Here is a 20,184-nt window from a genome sequence, read left to right on the forward strand (position 1 = left end):
CTTTGTTTCTGAGCCCCGGGGCCTGGACGAGTTTCCTCCGTGTGTGGGTACATACCGCCGCCTACTGGAGCCAGTGAGATGAAGAAGTACTCCAGTTCCTAAAGATGATAGGTTCCAAATTTAATCTTCCTAAAAAAAAATAATAATAATAATAAAAAAATAATAATAAAAAGGATTTAAAAAATTATTGTAATAGAAATAAATTAGCAAGAAATTTAAGAGAAAATTTAAAACAAGAAAGTTAGTTAAAAAAAAAATATTAAAAAAAAAAAAAAACCTAGGGAAAAAAGATTTTAGATTATTATATTTTTTCAGCATCCTTTCCAGGTAATTTCTTTCTTTTTTTTTTTTTTTTTTAGCTTTTATGTCTTTTTTTTTAAACAATTTTTTGCAAATTCGCTTGACTTCTTTTAAAAACATGGGAAGAAGGCAATGAGCAAAGAAAAAGTAGAAAATGACCCAATAAATTAGCAAGAAATTTAAGAGAAAATGTAAAACAATAAAATTAGTTTAAAAACATAATTCAAAATAAGGTTTAAGAAATATTGTAAAAAAAAAAAAAAAAAAAAAAAACCTAGGGAAAAAAGAAAGAAGCTAGGAAATATTCATAATTATTATTACATTTAAAAATAATAATGTTACAGAGTTATTATAATTTTTTACCACCATTTCCAGGTAATTTGTTTGTTTGTTTGTTTTGAACTTTATGTCTTTCTTTCTTTTTTGTACTAATTTTTGCAAATTAGCTTGATTTCTTATTTTTTTCCTCTACTTTGTTTTTTTAGGAGGCGTACATTTTGGAATCATCTGTCGGACACACTTTAAAAAAAAAAAAAAAAAAAAAAGCAGATCCTCCTAAATGAATTTAAAAAAAGACCTTGTTAAAAAAAAAAGAAAACTAGGGGAAAAGAAAAAAACTAGGGAAAACTATATTTATGATGATGTTACACAATTACTACTTAATATTTAAGCACCTTTTCCAGGTAATTTATTTTTTTATTTTTTTGTAGGAGGAGTACATTTTGGAACCCATCATCTATAGGACATGCTTTTTAAGTAAAGGCAGCAGTACCACTGTGTAGAAATACAAGTAAAAGTCCTACATTCAAAAGTACAAAAATATCAGTGTCAAAATAGTATTTTAAATAAAATATTCTTAAATTATAATTATTGATGAATCAATGCGTTAATCACGTTAATGTTGCAGCTGGTAAAGGAATAGCTCATTCAAATTTGACCTCTGAGTAGATTTAACTACAATAATACATTATAATTTATCAGTTGTTGTATATACTTGTAATCAAAATCTGCAAAGTAACTATCAAAAGTTATCATATAAAACCTCAAACCTTATGAATACAGTTTATAAAGTGTACCTAATAAAGTGGCCATGAGGTGTGCATATGAACGGTGCGCCCCCTGGAGGCCACACGCATTAACGCATTACAACGTCAGCAGCTACGTTCAGAGGCAAAGGTCAAATCAGTAACGAAGATTCCGCCACTGTAACAGCCTCACTCACGCAGTGTCGCGCTTGTTTATTATATTTTAAGGGGAACTTACCGAAGCGGTGAGTAATCACAACACTTTAAGTCAAAACGTTTAGTCAAGTGTCCCTTCGTAAAGGTGACAGATTATGGTCAATATTTAAAACGTCAATCAGAAACATTGATGAAAGTGACAGTTGCTAAGTAGCCAGTTTATTAGTTAGCTAAGTTTGCTGGCATCGACAGGGCGTAGACAAACTGTATCAACACTGCAGTATATTTATTATTGGTGGAGGTGTTATTAACTTTAATATGTATTAACCGCTTGAGGATATTGTCCAAAGCACGCGCTGACTGGCTTTCTCAATTTCTACTGGCAAAGGAAATTAGCTAGTAGGCTAACAGGCTAGCCGCCGGTTGCTGCTTTATCGTGCCCAACATATGTTAGACATTAGCTTGAATCAACCTGTCGACATAACTTATATAATTTTACAGCTACAGATAAGTTTGAGAAACTAAAACATCATACCAATTTCTCCCTCCGGGCTCTCGGCTCCAGGGTTGTTTTGTTAACTTAGCGTTAGCTTGTTAAATCTGGGTCAAGACAAATGTGTGTGTAAGTTACTTCAACCGTGTTAGTAATCACATGTTGTCAACGTCGGTGCGTGGTTGGCTTTTATTATTGTGTTTTACTGCCTGTTAAATCTGTGTAATAGCTCACAGTGACAGGGAGATGTTGCAGTTAGCCCGCAATGTCCTGCTGGAGATTAGCATTAGCTTGGTGTAGCATGTCTGAGTTGCTCTCCTGTGTGTCACCTGCAGGCGAGCTGCACCACGAAACACCAAACTGGAAGGAGTCATGGCTCGACTGGTGGCAGTTTGCAGGGAAGGGGAAGAGGACTACCCATTCCTCGCCAGGCAGATCCCCCTGTATATTGATGATACTCTCACGGTTAGTAGGCTTTCCCATATGTACTGTACATGACCATAAGGACAGCGTTGTGGCTGACTCAGTCATAAGCCTCTTTGGGTCAGGTGTTTGCACTCTACATCAGGTCTCTGACTGATTTCATGTCCTCAAGTAAAGGCTTTGTTATTGCCAAGCCAAATGTTAAAGGGACAGTTCACCCCAGAATCAAAAGTATGTATTTTTCCTCTTAACTGTAGTGCTGTTTATTAGTCTATATTGTTCAGTGTTGAAGTGTGTTGAAAATATCAGCTGTAGAGATGTCTGCCTTCCCGTCAGTATTATAGAACTAGATGGCACTCAGCTTGTGGTGCTCAAAGCACTCATTAATACATTTGTAAAATTGAACAGCTGTCTCTTCCCAGGAATCATGATTCTGTTACTCAAGATAAACAACAGGCACTGTTGTGAGCAGTTTCATGTAGGAAGTATTGCCTGCCAACCGAAGTACACCCGCCAAATAGTATGCCAAAAATACCAGGATGTTCTACTACATCTGGTCCGATTTTGCAGTATGAAAGCCAGGATGATTTTTCTGGCTATTCTGACCCACAATCCTCTGCGCAGTGGATGATACATCACATTGACTGAGCCACAAACAGATGACAGCTTATTGACAACTGTCAGAGGTCCCTATGACGGATGACAGCGCATTCAAAAAACGGATAACCAGTCGAATAGTAATAACAGGAATATTGACTGTTGAAGTGAACAAAATAATTATAAATATTACAAACAGCATTAATACATAACTATAAAAATAACAATGGCTGAAAAATGCAGCTGTAATTTCACTGTCGCAAATATAAAATGTTAGAATCTACAATCTGTGCAGTTATAACTTTAAAATTAAACTACATATATTGCAAAGTAACAACAGCAGATCTCTGCATCTCTGGCAAACTCGGTAAGTGGCGTTTGTTTTATCTCTAAAGTAACGGATATGAAAGCAAGATGGTTTTCAGGGTGTAATGTTATGAGAAAGCAGTATGTTCTGAATATGTGTGTGTAGTACATGTAACAGTACGTACTTTTTCAGGGCAGCTGCCTTACCTATTAAAAGCAAAAAGAATAAGTACAGAACGCGCCCTGAATCACAGGGCAGAAGGAAGCATGCATCTACTCATGGACGAGATGCTCATGCTCGTGACAGCACAGGAAGTAAACAGTAATGGCGTCCTCCTTGGCTGAGCTATAACAATAGCTAGAGCAGTGGTGCTAGGTGAGCTAGCAGTAGATGCACGCTGCGCAGTGATACGGTTGATGGGCGTAGTTCTGAAACTGTAGAAAGAAGATAGTTCCTAAATGAAATTGCTCACAACGAAGTCTGTGGATTATCTTGCATTAACGGGTCGTGATTTATGAAAAGAGACATTGCTGTTGAGTTTTTCAAATGAGCTCCACAAGCTAAGTGCCTATTTTTTCTTTAAAAAATGAAGCAAATTTGCTGCATTTAAGAGTTGATGAATTGTTATGAAGATTAAGAGCTGGTGATGGATTGAGAAGACTGTCAGCTGTGGAAAAAAGCACCGTGGGATTATTTCGGTTATCTGAAATAATTTTTGAGGAATGGGTTTGTCTTTATTTCCTGACTGCATTACTGTAAATTGAAACTTGATATTTAAAACAGCCAAAGTGAACCTGTAGTTTGGTTTTCCTCCATCACCTCTCAGCTTTGCGACTGTTTCTTTTACACTGATGAATTGCAGCCATTTTCCATGGTGATTTGCAGATTAAGTGCCTGTTTTTAAATTTGTGAAGGAGCAACTCTTAATTTGTCATTAAAATCATTAGCAAGGTCATCAACTTATGTCTGCGGCCGATATCTCCAACATCCGGCACCTCACATCTAAACAATCTAGACTGATAAATAGCAATACGGGTCAAAGGAACTGTCCCTTTAAAATGAGACATGGTCATGCTTTGTGAATGTTTCTTTACATGCATTAACTGTTGTGTTTTATCTACTGTTGTCAGATGGTGATGGAATTTTCTGACAGTGTCATGGACGTTGACAGCCAAGAGATAAACACATCCCATTGGAAACAATTCTCTGAGGTGTGTAGTGTAAATTATAGTCTGTCATTTGTCTTCATGTCACTTGTCAACAAAGTGCTAACAGATGTACGATTCCTTGACCTTTAGTATCACTCCAAGTTGAAGCAACAGGACTTGAATATCGCCCTGATGGTGACATCCAGAGAGGTGTACGGTGCATTAGCTCAGCTGGTTCCATGCGTGGGCTGCAGGCGAAGTGTGGAGCGCCTCTTCTCGCATTTAGTGGAGTCGGGGAACCCAGCCCTGGAGCCGCTCACAGTGAAACCCACGGGCATGCTGTCCGTCACCAAAGCCTGTTTAACAGACGTAAAGAAGCTCTACACTCTCTTCTACGTTCACGGGTAAGACACAGAGAGATACACAGAAGTGTGTTTCTTTTATTTTCAATGCCAAATTGATTATTATCATTGATTATGAATCTGTGATTTCAAAAGAAATGCTTTCTGGGTTTGTTGGAATACTGTGTAAGGATACTGATGCTTTCTTATTTAGTGTCAGGTGTAACAAATAGCCAGCTTGTGTCGTTATATTTTATTAACTGTTGACAGTGCTGGGATATTCTGATTTTTTAATTTATTTATTTTTTCCAACAGGTCAAAGTTGAATGACATGATTGACGCCATTCCCAAAAGTAAAAAGAACAAACGCTGCCAGTTACACTCCTTAGACACACACAAACCTAAACCTCTGGGGTGAGTAATGTGACCATTTTATCTGTTTTCCTCATCAGACTGTCGTAGTGTCATTCTCTAAACAACATTCAGGATGTTAATGTTAAGAGGATGCGTTTGAAGAGTGGAATAATAACTCTTCCCAGCAGACAGGACCAGTGTTTTTAAGTTGTCCTCTGTCCAACCGTACTAGTGAAGGGGACACAAAGAGAATTAGAAGACCACATATGCAACGCTTTCTTTCCCTTTGGACAATTTGTGGAGTCCCTGTCATGTAGAAACAAGCCAGGAAAGACTGAGTTACAGCTCTTTCTCCAGTCTCCACAAGGTCTCTGCTGTAGGTCAGTCATCACTGTGCACCATTTGATGCTTTATGTCATTTTTTTCCCCTGCATAGTTGATGATATATACCAGGGGTGTACAAACGATAAGTGAACGTGAAAATACCTGGGGGCCATCTGCTCCTTGCATCATATGGGTTATTAACAAAATCACTTACAAATGACAGAATTGACCCTTTGCTAAGTCCCACCCCCAGGCGCAATCTGGCCAATCATAACGTAGCATCGGGCTGGCTCAGACCAGGGTCCTACAATAACATAGCTGTGCTCCACTGACTCTAATGCAGTTGTTTCAGATTTCATTTTCAGGCTGGTTTTAACCTTCTGGATTAAATTGTGCTCAATTTTGACTGTTTTCTGAGTGTGTGGTTTTTTTTTTTTGGTTTTTTTTTTTACTTTTACTTTTAGACTACTCGACTGGTTAGAAACATCCCTATTTTAATCAGGAGAGACTTGTTTTTATAGTAAAAAGAATATTTATTAAGGTGCACGTAGGAATGAAAATCAGACCCCACAGAGATGGCATGATTTAAGGGGGGTGATGAATCCATAGTCGCATAGGGAACCCCCCAGGGTCCGGGTGCTGGTGGTGGTAGAGGTGGTGAAGATGAGATGAGAACAATATGTGGAGAAGCTGAAGAAGTGCTGATGATCTGGATGAGTGGAGGAGTGAGCCTTTGTTGAGCTTGTCCTGGACTCTGGAGGTGAACGGGGTAGGGGAGGGCGCGACAATTCTGCCTAAAATGAGGGCTGACAGCAGCAGAGGAGAGAGCATATTTGAAGTTTTGCAGTGGCACCCTAATTGGCTGAGAGAGATCGTGGCAAAGCTTGATTGGATAACCAGAAGAGTGAACACCCATAGTCAGCTGATTAGAGGAAGCAATGGTATAGAGAGAACTGTGAATGGATGAAGCATAAAGATTGTTTTCGTGATAGAACTTGTGCTGAGCTTCATTGGACAGCATGAGCCAGATATTGCCCTCAAGAGCTAGTGGAGACCAAAACCAGAGTTTAAAAGAGTGTATATCAGACTCATATTTGCCAGGTGGTCAGAAACACGACTCCTAATGAACGCTAACGTCGCTCCATATCTGCTGGTTGTGTAAATACTGTAGGTTATTGTTAACTGTGCATTGTGATGGCAAAGATCTAACAGTTGCATTCTTGCTTACAGGGGAAGCTGGATGGATGTGTGGGAGCTGATGTCTCAGGAGTGCAGGGACGAAGTGGTGCTCATTGACAGTGCTTGTCTCTTGGAGACATTGGAGACATACTTGCGTAAACACAGGTAACATGTGACTGTCGTAGCCTTTATGATGTGATATGTTAGAGGTTTAAAGAGTACTGGGCTAACTGCGTGGTACTTTCTTGTGCACAGGTTTTGCACTGACTGTAAGAACAAAGTGCTGAGAGCGTACAACATCCTGGTGGGGGAGCTGGACTGCAGTAAAGAGAAAGGGTACTGCGCCGCTTTGTATGAGGGACTATGCTGTTGCCCCCATGAACGCCACATCCACGTGTGCTGCGAGACTGACTTCATCGCTCACCTTCTCGGCCGGGCAGAGCCTGAGTTTGCAGGAGGGTATGAGTAAGTAAAGGTGTAAACAGTGAATGCTACAGAGTTCAGTTTCATTTGAGTCGGCCATGTGTCTTTCCATGTGTTTCTGTATTCAGTTGATTTTGTATTTGTTTGTTTTTTAGACGCAGAGAGCGACATGCCAAGACCATTGACATTGCACAAGAAGAAGTCCTGACCTGTCTGGGTATTCACCTCTATGAGCGGCTGCACAGGATCTGGCAGAAACTCCGAGCTGAGGAGCAGACCTGGCAGATACTGTTCCATTTGGGAGTTGATGCACTACGCAAAAGTTTTGAGGTACACAACTCCTGAGACAGTGTGTGTGTACGATAATATTTCAAACTGATATATCAGATGATAAATGCATTACGGCTGTGTGATGATGTACTGATGAACATGACCCTCAGATGGCAGTGGAGAAGATGCAGGGGATCAGTCGGCTCGAGCAGTTCGTCGAGGAGCTCTCCGAGGAGGAGAGAGCCAAAGAGCTGAAGCAGGAGAAAAAGAGGCAAAAGCGAAAAAACCGTCGCAAAAACAAGTGTGGCTTTGATGCATGTGAACAGGAGGGAGACGACAAGGAGAAGAATCTGGACGAGGTAATCCTGTCACACTTTATTTAAGCTGTATGTCTTCACATTTAGCTACGCTATCTGTTCACCTGTATTTATTTAAGCCTGTCCCGTTTGCTGTGTCACAGGGTTCTCTTGAATCTTGCAAGGTGTGTGGTAGCCACGATGAGGAGGAGGAGGAGGCTGGACTGGATCAGAGCGTCACTGCCAATGGGAGCACTTCCTGTAGCTGCCCAGACAACACCAAGCCGGGTAAAAATGCACACAGGCTGTCACTTTTTCAAACAGTCAAGTTCAAACTAATTCAAACCAACATGTAATTCCTTTTGAATTAATCCAAAAACAACCCACGTAGTGAAAGACCTGCCCCCAGTATAGTAGAGTCTATATATTTTCTTGTGTGGTGTCATACAACTGTGTGACTGTGTATCTTAATTTTATGGTGCTACTTGGAATTTTATATCCAGCTCTGTCATGATCCTGAAAACCCTCTAATGAAACACTCCAACTGATTCAGTAGTGTGTATGGCACCCGTGTGCCTGTTTGACCTCCCAACAACATCTGGGCCTGCTCCTGATGAGTTGGCAGATGGTGTTCTGGGGGATCTCCTCCCAGACCTGGATCAGGGCATCATTGAGCTCCTGGACAGTCTGTGGTGGTGCTTGATGGTACCAGTGGCACCGATACACAATGTCATATAGGGGCTCCGTTGGATTTAGGTCAGGGGAACGAAAGGGCCAGTCAGTGGTATCAATGCCTTCATCATCCAGGAACTGCCTTCATACTCTGGCCACATGAGGCTGGACATTGTCCTGCACCAGGAGGAACTCAGGGCCCGCTGCACCAGTAGGAACCCAGGGCCAGCCACACCAGCGTAAGGGTCTGACAATCGCTCTGAGGATTTCATCCCGGTACCTAACAGCAGTCAGGGTACTGTTGGCTCTGACGTGGAGGTCTGTGTGACCCTCCAAGGAAATGCCTCCCCAGGCCATCACTGACCCACCACCAAACTGGTCATGCTGGATGATGTTACAGGCAGCATCATGTTCACCACGGCGTCTCCAGACTCTTTCATGTCCGTCACATGTGCTCAGTGTGAACCTGCTCTTATCTGAAGAGAACGGGGCGCCAAAGGTGGACCTGCCAATTCTGGTGTTCTCTGGCGAATGCCAATTGAACCGCATGGTGCTGGGCTGTGAGCACAGGTTTCAGGAAGGATGTCGGGCCCTCATGCCACCCTCATGGAGCCTGTTTCTGACAGTTTAGTCAGACTCATCTTGCAGTAGATCAAGCAGATAGTGAATTTTAAGAAAGTCCTCTGCTGGACCACAAGACGAACTACTTCACACATTCTGTTGGCGCTAATAGTCTGTATATTTGAAAAGATCTGCAACAGTTTGTGTATTTGTTTCTTTCCCAAGTTTGAACAAAGGTTTAAATAAAAAGTGGAAGCTCTAACACAGTCATCACTACGAGCCATTGAACATGTGTTTATCGATGTTTTATTCATGTGTATCTGCAGATTTGTCGCCCCACAGCAATGGTAGTGACTGCGGCTACTCAAGTATGGAGGGCAGTGAAACGGGATCACGGGAAGGTTCTGATATTTTCTGCTCTGAGGGAATATGCAACCATGACGATGCAGGTATGGTGCGAGCAGCTCTCAGTCCTTACAACAGGAAACATTTCAAACATTACAGTGTCTCACTGTGTGTCTTTGTCGACCCTCTGCAGGAGATGACTCAAACGCCCATCGCTGTGCTGAAGACAAGGAGGAGGATGGAATAGACAGCTGTTTGGACTGCTGGCCACACTCTGTGGAAAACACTCAATGCAAGAGTAAAAAGAAGAAAAGGAAGGGCAAAGGTTTATGCAACGATCAGGTGAGAGAACAGACTGTAGAATTCACATAGCTCTTTGCAGAATATTTAACGCTGTGTATCAACTAAAGTCTGCACGTTTCCACAGGGACAGAAAGGTGACGGTTGTATGTCAGATGGGAACACAACGGGCAGCAGTCCACCGTCAGCGCACACTTGCCGAACCAAAGAAATCTTTTCCTCCTTATGTGGCGACACATTTGCCAGCATTGCACTGCGGTTACCGTGGACAGCACATCAAAACAACCTGGGCCTTGATGCGAGGTCTCCAGAGGCAAATGCAAGTCTCATGGAACTTCTGGTCAGTAAGAAATATATTTTAGAATAAAGGGAAACTTGAGTATTTTTCAGCCTGGACGTTAATATCCCATGTTTTTATGTCTAAGCGACTAATGGTAACAACAATTTTTGAAACTGGTCCAGTACTGAGCGAGAGTGCTGCAGTGAAACAGGCTGCAAATGTAACCACTCGGGGCATGTTTGCATCATCAGTTTACATTGATGTAAAGTGTTTGTTTTTGCCACTGAAGGGCTCAGATTATTATTACAAGTGTCTGACGTTATGTGATGGACGCCACAGAGGAGAACAAAGCTTTCTTTAGCTTTAGCTTGATCTGATCTTAATGTCATTGTCAAGTCTCGCTCAAGGAGAAGTCTTGTGGGGCGTTGGTGACTTAGTGGTAGAGCAGGTGCCCCATGTACAAGGCTGTTGCTGCAGCGGCCCGGGTTCGACTCCAGCCTGTGGCCCTTTGCTGCATGTCATTCAGTGTGTCACTGTATCGTGCTGGTGTCATATTTCTATAAATGCCGATCAGAGCCAATCGCAGCTTAAGGTGATAAATGCAAGTGACTACGGCACAGTCAGTTGTCCGGGGAATTCATGCCGATTGTAGCCTTTCCCACTAAATACTTAAAGCCAGAAGTTAGCAAGTGTTAGTAGGTTATTTGTCCAGTGAGAACAGGGCTTAACAAACAGACTGGCTCAAGCAGGGGTAAAGAAAATGTTTTGTTTCTCTGTAGAGACCCCGCCTCATAATAAAAATCTGAGCCTGTCGGTTTGACCGTGCAAACGTGCCCAGAGTGGTTACATTGCAGTCAATTTCATGACTGTTGGCTGCAGCCGTCTTGTCAATACTGGACCAGTTTAAAAGACTGTTGCTCCCATTAAGAGAATAGGTTCCAGGTTAGAAAATACCACAGTGTCCCTTTAACCAATAACAATAATGATAGCTCTCCACTTCAGCTTCGCTAGTAAGCCAAGCCACTGAACTACAGTGCTTTCCACGTTTCCCTAAAAAGAGTTAAAGAGCTCTGGTTGTGTTCTCATTACAGGATGATTCAGAAGTGACCTCAGATGAGGAGAATTGTCTGACACAAGATGAAATCCAGGCGTTTTTGGAAAGAAACCAGTCCTTCTACAACAACCGTCACCAGTACCGACAGCTCCTGAAAGAGAAGTTCACCAACTACTGCCGCTCCACCGAGCGGAGTAAGCCCGTCTGTGGGAAGTGGTTCACCACCACCACCAGTGTCAACTAACTGCACTAATTTAATTTCCCCTGGGGAAAACACAACACAACACTTGTGACCACTGCTGCAACATCTTTTAGAAAAGATACAGTTCTGAAGTACATTTGGTGTCTTGATCAGTCAAATCTACTTTAAAGTAAATGTGATTCTTATTTCTGTTGATCATCTGCCTCTTTCTCTCACTTGTACACACAAACACTTTTACATCTCATTTCTGGGACACTCTCACCTGTAATTGTTCTCTTCGACCAAGCCTAGCTGTCTGTTGTTGGTCTCCTGTAGGGTCGTCGGGTAAGAGCACAGTGGATTCAGTAATCAAGCTTTGCAAGCTGTGACATTAGGGTTACATTGTAGGAGTCTTATTTTCTGTTTTTGTTGGTTTCTTTTATGTTTCTCTTTGGTGACACTTCAGTGTAGTGGTAAAGGTACCATTGAATGTGTACAGAAATTCTAAATATAAAGATTTTACAGAGAATAAACATCCATTTGTAATAAGGATTTGGGTGTGACGTTAAGAGCGCAATGTGCAAAATTTACTAAATAAAGAATATTTATTAATATGCATTATAAATGTGTTGTTTTTTTGTAACCGTTCAAGGTCATGTGTATTTTGGGAGTTCTTCTGTGAGCCACTATGGCCTTTACCTTTAGATGTCAGCCTAGTCTTGAGTTTGGATGGTTGTTCAAGGAATATATCTGTTGAAGTTTGACACAGGGTGTGCTCCAAATTGCATACTTTGTCTTTTTACTTTAAGTATGTACTGCAGCTGCCTTTCTACTTCCTCATAATATTATACACTGAACTTTGACAACTTTGGAGATAAAACAAACACCACTCATCGAATTCCCCAGACACAAAGAGTAGCCAGAAAAGCATGCTGGCTTGGATGTAGCAGAACATCCTGGCATTTTTGGCATACTGCATCTGACAAACTATGTATTGGGACATACTAAATCTTTTTCTGGCACACTATATAGTATGGTAGTGTGGGGATTGGAGCGCATAGATAGTCTTAGACGCATGTATTGAAGTCCATTCCTGCCAGTGGGGTGAAAAAAAATAGATCCTGTCATTATAATTAAAAACTTTATTGAAATAAAGATGTAATATTTTTCTCAAAATAATGTGTTAGTGTCTCAAAACAATAAGAAACTCAAAAATACTGATTTAATGTCTCAAAATAATGAGACACAATATTAAGTCATAGTTTTTATAAAGTTTGTCATTAATTTCAGATACTAACTCATTATTCTGAGTCACAAACCTTTTTTTTAGACAAGTACGTCATTTTTTAGGAGGTGTTTGAGATGAATCATTTTGAGATAGGGATGTTTCTCCTTATTTTGAGATATTAACTCGTTATGTTTGATAGTTTCTTGTTGTTTTGAGATTATTTTTTGATAAATAATTGATTATTGATTAGTTTTTACTTGCCCTATAAAAATTGTTTAATTTAAGCGGCTATCAAATAACAAAGACTGCAGTTATTTTTATGTTATGTAATCTTTATTCACACTGTATTTATTAATTAAAACAACATATGTCATGTATTGTAGCTTAATTCCTACACAAACATGACAGTGTCAGGGCTTAAAGTGAAAAATTTGTCAATCGTTCTCCGTCTATTTATTTTTCACCCCTCTCTCCTGTTCTGCTGTGTTAACACCGGGTTTAGTATATTTTGCTTCCATCTCTCTGCCCTGCTCTACTCTACTTCAGCGCTACTTAGCTCTCTCTCTACTCTGTCATTATTTCACCACTTACATGATTTATTTTGTTTATTTATTTAACTTTATTAATTTATTATTTTTATTTTTATTTGTATTTATTTAGTTAGTTTTTTGTCCCACTTGCTTAAATACGCTTTCACACTTGAGCAAATTACACTTGCAAATGAAACAACGTTTGGGGAAACTTCCATTCGGTGGTGTAACGGTCATATTCACGATATACGTAAACTAACGTTGGTCTAATACTATTTTTCAGAATATTTTTCACACGCTAAAAGCGGTTAGATTATAAATTTTCAGAAATCCGAGTGATCCTGAATGCGTCATGGGGTTGAACCCGGAAGCAGGCAGGAGAGCTCTGTTTGGTGAACCCACAGGTCTCGAGACTGAACAACCGTACACAGGTTAGGTATGCTGTGAGACAGGTATCTAATGACTTTGCATTTCCGACACAGACAAATCCTTGGTAAGTACAAACAACTGGACACACAGCAGCCACATCGGTCACGTATTAAACGTCGCAGTACAGTGGTACTGAGTAGTGGTTGGTGCTGGTGAATCACTGAGGAAGTGACGGTTCATCCTGGGGAGCAGTTTAAAGCGCATTTGAAATATGTGAACTTGCGCCAACGACTGCGACACTGTCCTGAGGGATTCTTTTTTTAGCTAGGTTAGTAGTATCAGTAGAAACCCGCACTTTAAAATATAACATTCTGTTTCATATTTGTGCCTTTTGTGTTCCGTTCAATGTTCAATTCATTCAATAAAAACTGTTGGAAATAATTTCCTTTGATTTTTTTATTTGAACAAGCAATTTGTTGTATTTCAGCACTGCACTGAAAGCAGCAGGAAGGCAGAACTGAAAACACATTGCTATCTTTTTATTTATCTCAAGTAATATTGTTAAGGCAATATTCAGCAACGTTTATTCCATATCATTCTCATGTGGTGCAGCCCAAACTGTAAAGTGAACTTCGCCGGGAGAAAATGGGTGCATTGTACGTTTCTGCAAACCATGAATTAATCTGCGTGTTTCATACCATCATATCTACGTCTCTAAAGTGACACAGTATGTGAACTGACTCTCATTAGGAGGTGGAGGGGATGGCAGGTGGCGTGCCAAGCTTGAGACCAGCATTTCCAGCAGCTTTTTAGCCAGCAGTCATAGGTGTTTTTGAGGGACTCATCACTGTTTTTCTACCAGGAATAGTTCCATAAAAAGCGGTTGTTTATTACTGAGACATTACTGTGTTTTCTACCAGGATAATGTCACCAAAAGCAGATGTTCTTATGTAGACATCACTGCATTTCCAGTGGCTTTGTAGCCAGCAAACATGGGTGGCCAGAATAGTGCAGCTAAAAGCAGTTGTATTTTTTTACGGAGAAATCACTGCATTTCCAGCAGGTATTTAGACAGCAAACATGGTTGTGTTTTAGAAACCTGTCGCTGATAGTGCCATGAAAATTGGTTGCTTCATACCGAGACATTGCTGCATTTCTTGCTTGGATAGTGCCACGAAAAGCGGTTGTTTTCAACCAAGTCATTACCACCTTCCCTGCCAAGAAAGTGTCAGGAAAAGCGGTTATGTCTACTGAGACATGACTGCACTTCCTGCTAAGATGGTGCCACAAAAAGAGGTTGTATTGTACGGAGAAATAGCTGCATTTTTAGCCAGAATTGTGCCACCAAAATCAAGTATTTTAAACTTATTTTATCCTTAACTTATCCTAGTCAGACAAAATGTTTTTTTTTGTTTCTTTCACTACATGTTATGTGTTTAACATGTTTAACTACGTGTTAAACACAGTGTTGTTGAAACGTAAAGAAACATAAAGTGTCGACATATCTGCTACATAACAAATGTAGGGTATCTATGGTTTGCATGAAAGTTCACTGCCAACATTTATTCTGGCAACTGGGCTGAACAAAGATTGCTTTAGCTGAAATTGCGCATCATCAATAATTGATGCAATCAGGGGACACTGGTCAAAAGAGTGCCAAGAGGCCTGTATATTCACCGTGTGTGCTGCAATAATGTTCTAAATATTGTTCAGTCTTCTGTGTCTGTTAAATATGTTTATATTTGGCTCTAAATAGTCATGTTTCTCTCATGTAGTAAAGCTAATAAATTTTAATGTTTGCAGATCATGTCTCAGAGGGACCTGAAGGAAGCGTTTGTCAGTAATCTCAATGGGACCAGTCTGCAAGAGGTGGTGCTGGGATCATTTCTCACCCCAGTGTGTCTCATCAACAGAGGACTGATTTTGACCCTCTATTATCAGGCCAAAAGGACTCTTCCACTGCCACTTCCACTGATTTCTCATCTGCTTCTAGACTTCTGTGTGCTCATCCTTCCCCTCGTGCTGTCATGCACCGTTCTGAGCGACATTCTTCACCAGGTCACCTTGGGCCTGGCTGTTGTGTCGGCTTGTGTGCTTTGCTACATCTACCATGTCAGCAGTCAACCCCAGAACACCATCAGCGCCTTCCTTCAGAGTCACATTCAGTTCGATCAGATTCCCTTTGTGACCATCTTTCGAGTGTTTGTAAATGTGAAAACAGCCATCAGCATTCTCGCCGTAGACTTTATTGTCTTTCCGAGGCGATATGCTAAAACTGAAACCTACGGGACGGGGATTATGGACTTTGGCGTTGGAGCGTATGTCTTTGCAAATGCCCTCGTCTGTCCAGAAGCACGGGGGAAGAACGTCTCAGGATCCAAGATGAACCATATCAGAAAGCAGCTGCTGTCCGTCTGGCCTCTGGTTGTACTTGGCATGGCAAGACTAGTGAGCGTCAAAATGTCCGGCTACCACGAGCATGTGTCGGAATACGGCGTCCACTGGAATTTTTTCTTCACGCTAGCCATTGTAAGAGTCGTAGCTTCTGTGATTTTGTCCGTTTTACCAGCCAGTCAGTCATGGCTCGTTGCCCTCCTGATAAGTGGATTGTATCAGCTCACTCTGGAGATAACAGGGCTGAAGGGGTTCATTATCCACAACAACGACAGAGACAAGGACTTTCTGCATGCCAACAAGGAAGGCATATTCTCTGTAGTGGGCTACGTAGCCATCTACATGGCAGGAGTTCAGGTTGGGCTCTATGTGATGAAACCAAGATCAAATGTTAGACAGTGGCTCAAAACACTTTTTAACCTCTTGTTGGGAAGTTTTGTTCTGTACACATCTCTGTACGCGTGTCAGACACTCATGGAGCCGGTGTCTCGCCGCTTAGCTAACTTACCTTTCTGCCTCTGGAGTGTTGCTCAGTCTTTGTTCTTTATGTGCTGTCTCAGCGTAGCTGATATGATTCTACTGTTTTCCAAAAGATCATCCGGCTGTCAACTCATACCTTCATCGTGGAATTTGTATAAAAAACCATCAGACTCTGAGAAAAAGACGGGTGAAATTGAGAGACACTGTCTCATCCAGGCCGTCAGCAGGAATCAGTTGTTGTTTTTCTTGCTTGCCAATGTCATGACCGGACTGACCAACTTAGTGGTGGACACGCTGACCTGCGGCAGCTCGTTGTCAGTGTGCGTCTTGCTGTTGTACATGTTCATGAATTGCCTTGTGATACATGTTTTACATCTTTGTGGAATTACAGTGAAATTTTGGTAAAATTTGATTAATTAAAGGATAAGGTTCATTTGGGTATTTTTTAAGGTTTTTGAAGGGCTGCAGTGATGAACCTTTAAAGTCAAGACAGTAAAAAAAGAAGATATATTCTGTCATGCTGATGATACTGTTGTACATAATGCGTTTATGCAAATGAGTGCATGTCTTGAAGGGTGTGTCCAAACAAGTAAAAAAAAAAATACTGTGAAACCAAACAATGTTCTTTAATTATTTGCATGTATCTATGTTTTAAAAGAAAGCGTTAAATAATGCATTCTGCCTATAAGGGATTGGCCTGTTGAACTGACATCATCTTACTTGAGATTTAAGACTGGCTCGGGTCAGCATCTGAGTTTTTCATGGAAGAGAAAACAGCATTTAAAAATATGCAGCAAATAAATGTAGACTGTAATGTGAGCTGCAGTATGTTATTATTTTGTGTATCTGTATACTGCATGTCTCAAAGATATAAGAGTCTTAAGTAATTTTATGTTTGTAGCATGAGTCATTTCAGGAGGTAGAATTCAGTGGAATCTGGGTATTGGTGCATAAAGTAAACATATATACTGTAAAACAATTTATAACCTGGGCTATTTTTTGCTTAAATCGTTGAAATCAACAGGACGTTGATTCCTTTCATGCAAAACTGTTGCTCAGCACAGATGGATATAACTTGTATTAAAATTAGGCTTCATCAGAGATAGAGTTACAGCACTCAAGGATTATGGCACCCAGTATACCGACACAATTAAATGCCCAGTCCCTTTTACTGGCCCAGTGTGGCTACACATTTTGACAAACAAAGCCTGTCTCAAATAGATGCCTGGTCTGTTTTTTATAGAAGTTCGTTGGATGTATAAAACCAGGTTCTTTGCTACCCACTTGAGATAACATTAATTAGCTGTTAAGATCAGGCCTACAAATATAAATGTTTGAACTTTTGTCAGTATGGAGATGCTACATTTTGTTAGCTTGCTTACATTCTCCACAATTAAATAGTTCAGTTCATTTTACTGAAACCATGAGCACCAAAGAAGTCTTCATTCAGATTTATCGGCATGGAAACAAAGAGGGATGGGGGGAAAAAGTAGTGACTCTCTTCCTCTGAACCTGTCATAAAGTAAGAACGTGTCTGTTCCTCAATTATCCTGTAAGTTATTTGTATTCCTTTAGTTCGTAAGGGTTTTTAGAACAAAAGGATCAAAGGGGTTTGGGGTCACAAGGGGGCTGGAGCCTATCCCAGCTGACGAGAGGCAGGGTACACCCTGGACAGGTCGCCAGACTATCATAGGGCTGACGCATTGAGACAGACAACCATTCACACTCACTTTCACAACTTCGGCCAATTTAGCCCCCAAGAGAGAGTCACCAATTAACCTGCATGTCTTTGGACTGTGGGAGGAAGCTGGAGTACCTGGAGAAAATCCACGCTGACCTGGGGAGAACATGCAAACTCTTCACAGAAGGGCTCCCCCACCCTTGGTTTGAACCAGAAACCCCGTTGCTGTGAGGTGACGATGCAAACCACTGCACCAGTTGGTTGCATTTCCCATCAACATGTATCTGTACATATATATACATTTATATACAGTACAGGCCAAAAGTTTGGACACACCTTCTCATTCAATGCGTTTTCTTTATTTTCATGACTATTTACATTGTAGATTCTCACTGAAGGCATCAAAACTATGAATGAACACGTGGAGTTATGTACTTAACAAAAAAAGGTGAAATAACTGAAAACATGTTTTATATTCTAGTTTCTTCAAAATAGCCACCCTTTGCTCTGATTACTGCTTTGCACACTCTTGGCATTCTCTCCATGAGCTTCAAGAGGTAGTCACCTGAAATGGTTTTCCAACAGTCTTGAAGGAGTTCCCAGAGGTGTTTAGCACTTGTTGGCCCCTTTGCCTTCACTCTGCGGTCCAGCTCACCCCAAACCATCTCGATTGGGTTCAGGTCCGGTGACTGTGGAGGCCAGGTCATCTGCCGCAGCACTCCATCACTCTCCTTCTTGGTCAAATAGCCCTTACACAGCCTGGAGGTGTGTTTGGGGTCATTGTCCTGTTGAAAAATAAATGATCGTCAACTAGCATAAACCGGATGGGATGGCATGTCGCTGCAGGATGCTGTGGTAGCCATGCTGGTTCAGTGTGCCTTCAATTTTGAATAAATCCCCAACAGTGTCACCAGCAAAACACCCCACACCATCACACCTCCTCCTCCATGCTTCACAGTGGGAACCAGGCATGTGGAATCCATCCGTTCACCTTTTCTGCGTCTCACAAAGATTGGAACCAAAGATCTCAAATTTGGACTCATCAGACCAAAGCACAGATTTCCACTGGTCTAATGTCCATTCCTTGTGTTTCTTGGCCCAAACAAATCTCTTCTGCTTGTTGCCTCTCCTTAGCAGTGGTTTCCTAGCAGCTATTTGACCATGAAGGCCTGATTCGCGCAGTCTCCTCTTAACAGTTGTTCTAGAGATGGGTCTGCTGCTAGAACTCTGTGTGGCATTCATCTGGTCTCTGATCTGAGCTGCTGTTAACTTGCGATTTCTGAGGCTGGTGACTCGGATGAACTTATCCTCAGAAGCAGAGGTGACTCTTGGTCTTCCTTTCCTGGTCCGGTCCTCATGTGTGCCAGTTTAGTTGTAGCGCTTGATGGTTTTGCGACTCCACTTGGGGACACATTTAAAGTTTTGCAATTTTCCGGACTGACTGACCTTCATTTCTTAAAGTAATGATGGCCACTCGTTTTCTTTAGTTAGCTGATTGGTTCTTGCCATAATATGAATTTTAACAGTTGTCCAATAGGGCTGTCGGCTGTGTATTAACCTGACTTCTGCACAACACAACTGATGGTCCCAACCCCATTGATAAAGCAAGAAATTCCACTAATTAACCCTGATAAGGCACACCTGTGAAGTGGAAACCATTTCAGGTGACTACCTCTTGAAGCTCATGGAGAGAATGCCAAGAGTGTGCAAAGCAGTAATCAGAGCAAAGGGTGGCTATTTTGAAGAAACTAGAATATAAAACATGTTTTCAGTTATTTCACCTTTTTTTGTTAAGTACATAACTCCACATGTGTTCATTCATAGTTTTGATGCCTTCAGTGAGAATCTACAATGTAAATAGTCATGAAAATAAAGAAAACGCATTGAATGAGAAGGTGTGTCCAAACTTTTGGCCTGTACTGTATTTAAAATCACCCTTTCACCGTCTTCAGGTGGTATCCGTATCATCCTCAAGCTTGGGTCCTCTACCAGAGGCCTGGGAGTTTGAGGGTCTTGTGCAGTATCTTAGCGGTTCCTAGGACTTCACACTTCTGGACTGAGGCTTTATATGTTGCTCCTAGAAACTGCCTAGGCCACTCTCCCAGTTTGGGGGTCAGTGCCCCGAGTGCTCCTACTACCACAGGGACCACGTCAACTTTGACCTTCCACACTGTTCAGCTGTTCTTTCAACCCTTGATACTAGGGATGCACTGAATATTCGGTAACCAAATATATTCGGCCAAATATTGCAAAAAAAACACACATTCGGTATTCGGTGGAATAAGTGAAAAGCAAGGCCGAATAATAGCGGCGTGTTTTGATAACGCAATCAAACAGCGTGCGGTGACGGACGGAGTAAAATGTCGGCAGTGTGGCAATATTTTACTCCGTCCGTCACTGCACTCCCATTTGTGGCTAAAAATAGTTTTGAGCGAGCAAAATAAATCATTCAGCACGCTGTGTGAGTACAGAT

The 20,184-nt window shown here is 41.3% G+C and overlaps 2 protein-coding genes across 4 annotated transcripts; both read left to right on the forward strand.

Annotated features, from left to right (window-relative positions):
- Positions 1-1,481: 1,481 nt before the first annotated feature.
- Positions 1,482-11,627, forward strand: ggnbp2 (gametogenetin binding protein 2). The gene is made up of 14 exons (XM_049592511.1): positions 1,482-1,570; positions 2,310-2,439; positions 4,432-4,512; positions 4,600-4,853; positions 5,106-5,204; positions 6,699-6,812; positions 6,903-7,112; positions 7,226-7,400; positions 7,511-7,699; positions 7,801-7,924; positions 9,196-9,318; positions 9,408-9,556; positions 9,642-9,854; positions 10,886-11,627. The coding sequence occupies exons 2-14, from the start codon at positions 2,347-2,349 to the stop codon at positions 11,090-11,092; spliced, it is 2,031 nt and encodes a 676-aa protein (XP_049448468.1). The 5' UTR covers positions 1,482-1,570; positions 2,310-2,346; the 3' UTR covers positions 11,093-11,627.
- A 1,530-nt stretch (positions 11,628-13,157) lies between these two features.
- Positions 13,158-16,983, forward strand: pigw (phosphatidylinositol glycan anchor biosynthesis, class W). Of its 3 annotated transcripts, none has more exons than XM_049592924.1 (2): positions 13,158-13,280; positions 14,960-16,983. In XM_049592924.1, the coding sequence occupies exon 2, from the start codon at positions 14,963-14,965 to the stop codon at positions 16,433-16,435; it is 1,473 nt and encodes a 490-aa protein (XP_049448881.1). In that variant the 5' UTR covers positions 13,158-13,280; positions 14,960-14,962; the 3' UTR covers positions 16,436-16,983. The 3 variants fall into 3 exon arrangements, with proteins under 3 accessions (XP_049448881.1, XP_049448883.1, XP_049448882.1); XM_049592926.1 differs by having other exon boundaries at positions 13,166-13,218; XM_049592925.1 differs by having other exon boundaries at positions 13,173-13,484.
- The last annotated feature ends 3,201 nt before the right edge of the window (positions 16,984-20,184 follow it).

The sequence above is a fragment of the Epinephelus fuscoguttatus genome, linkage group LG12, assembly GCF_011397635.1.
Source record: "Epinephelus fuscoguttatus linkage group LG12, E.fuscoguttatus.final_Chr_v1".
NCBI classification, from domain to species: Eukaryota; Metazoa; Chordata; class Actinopteri; order Perciformes; family Serranidae; genus Epinephelus; species Epinephelus fuscoguttatus.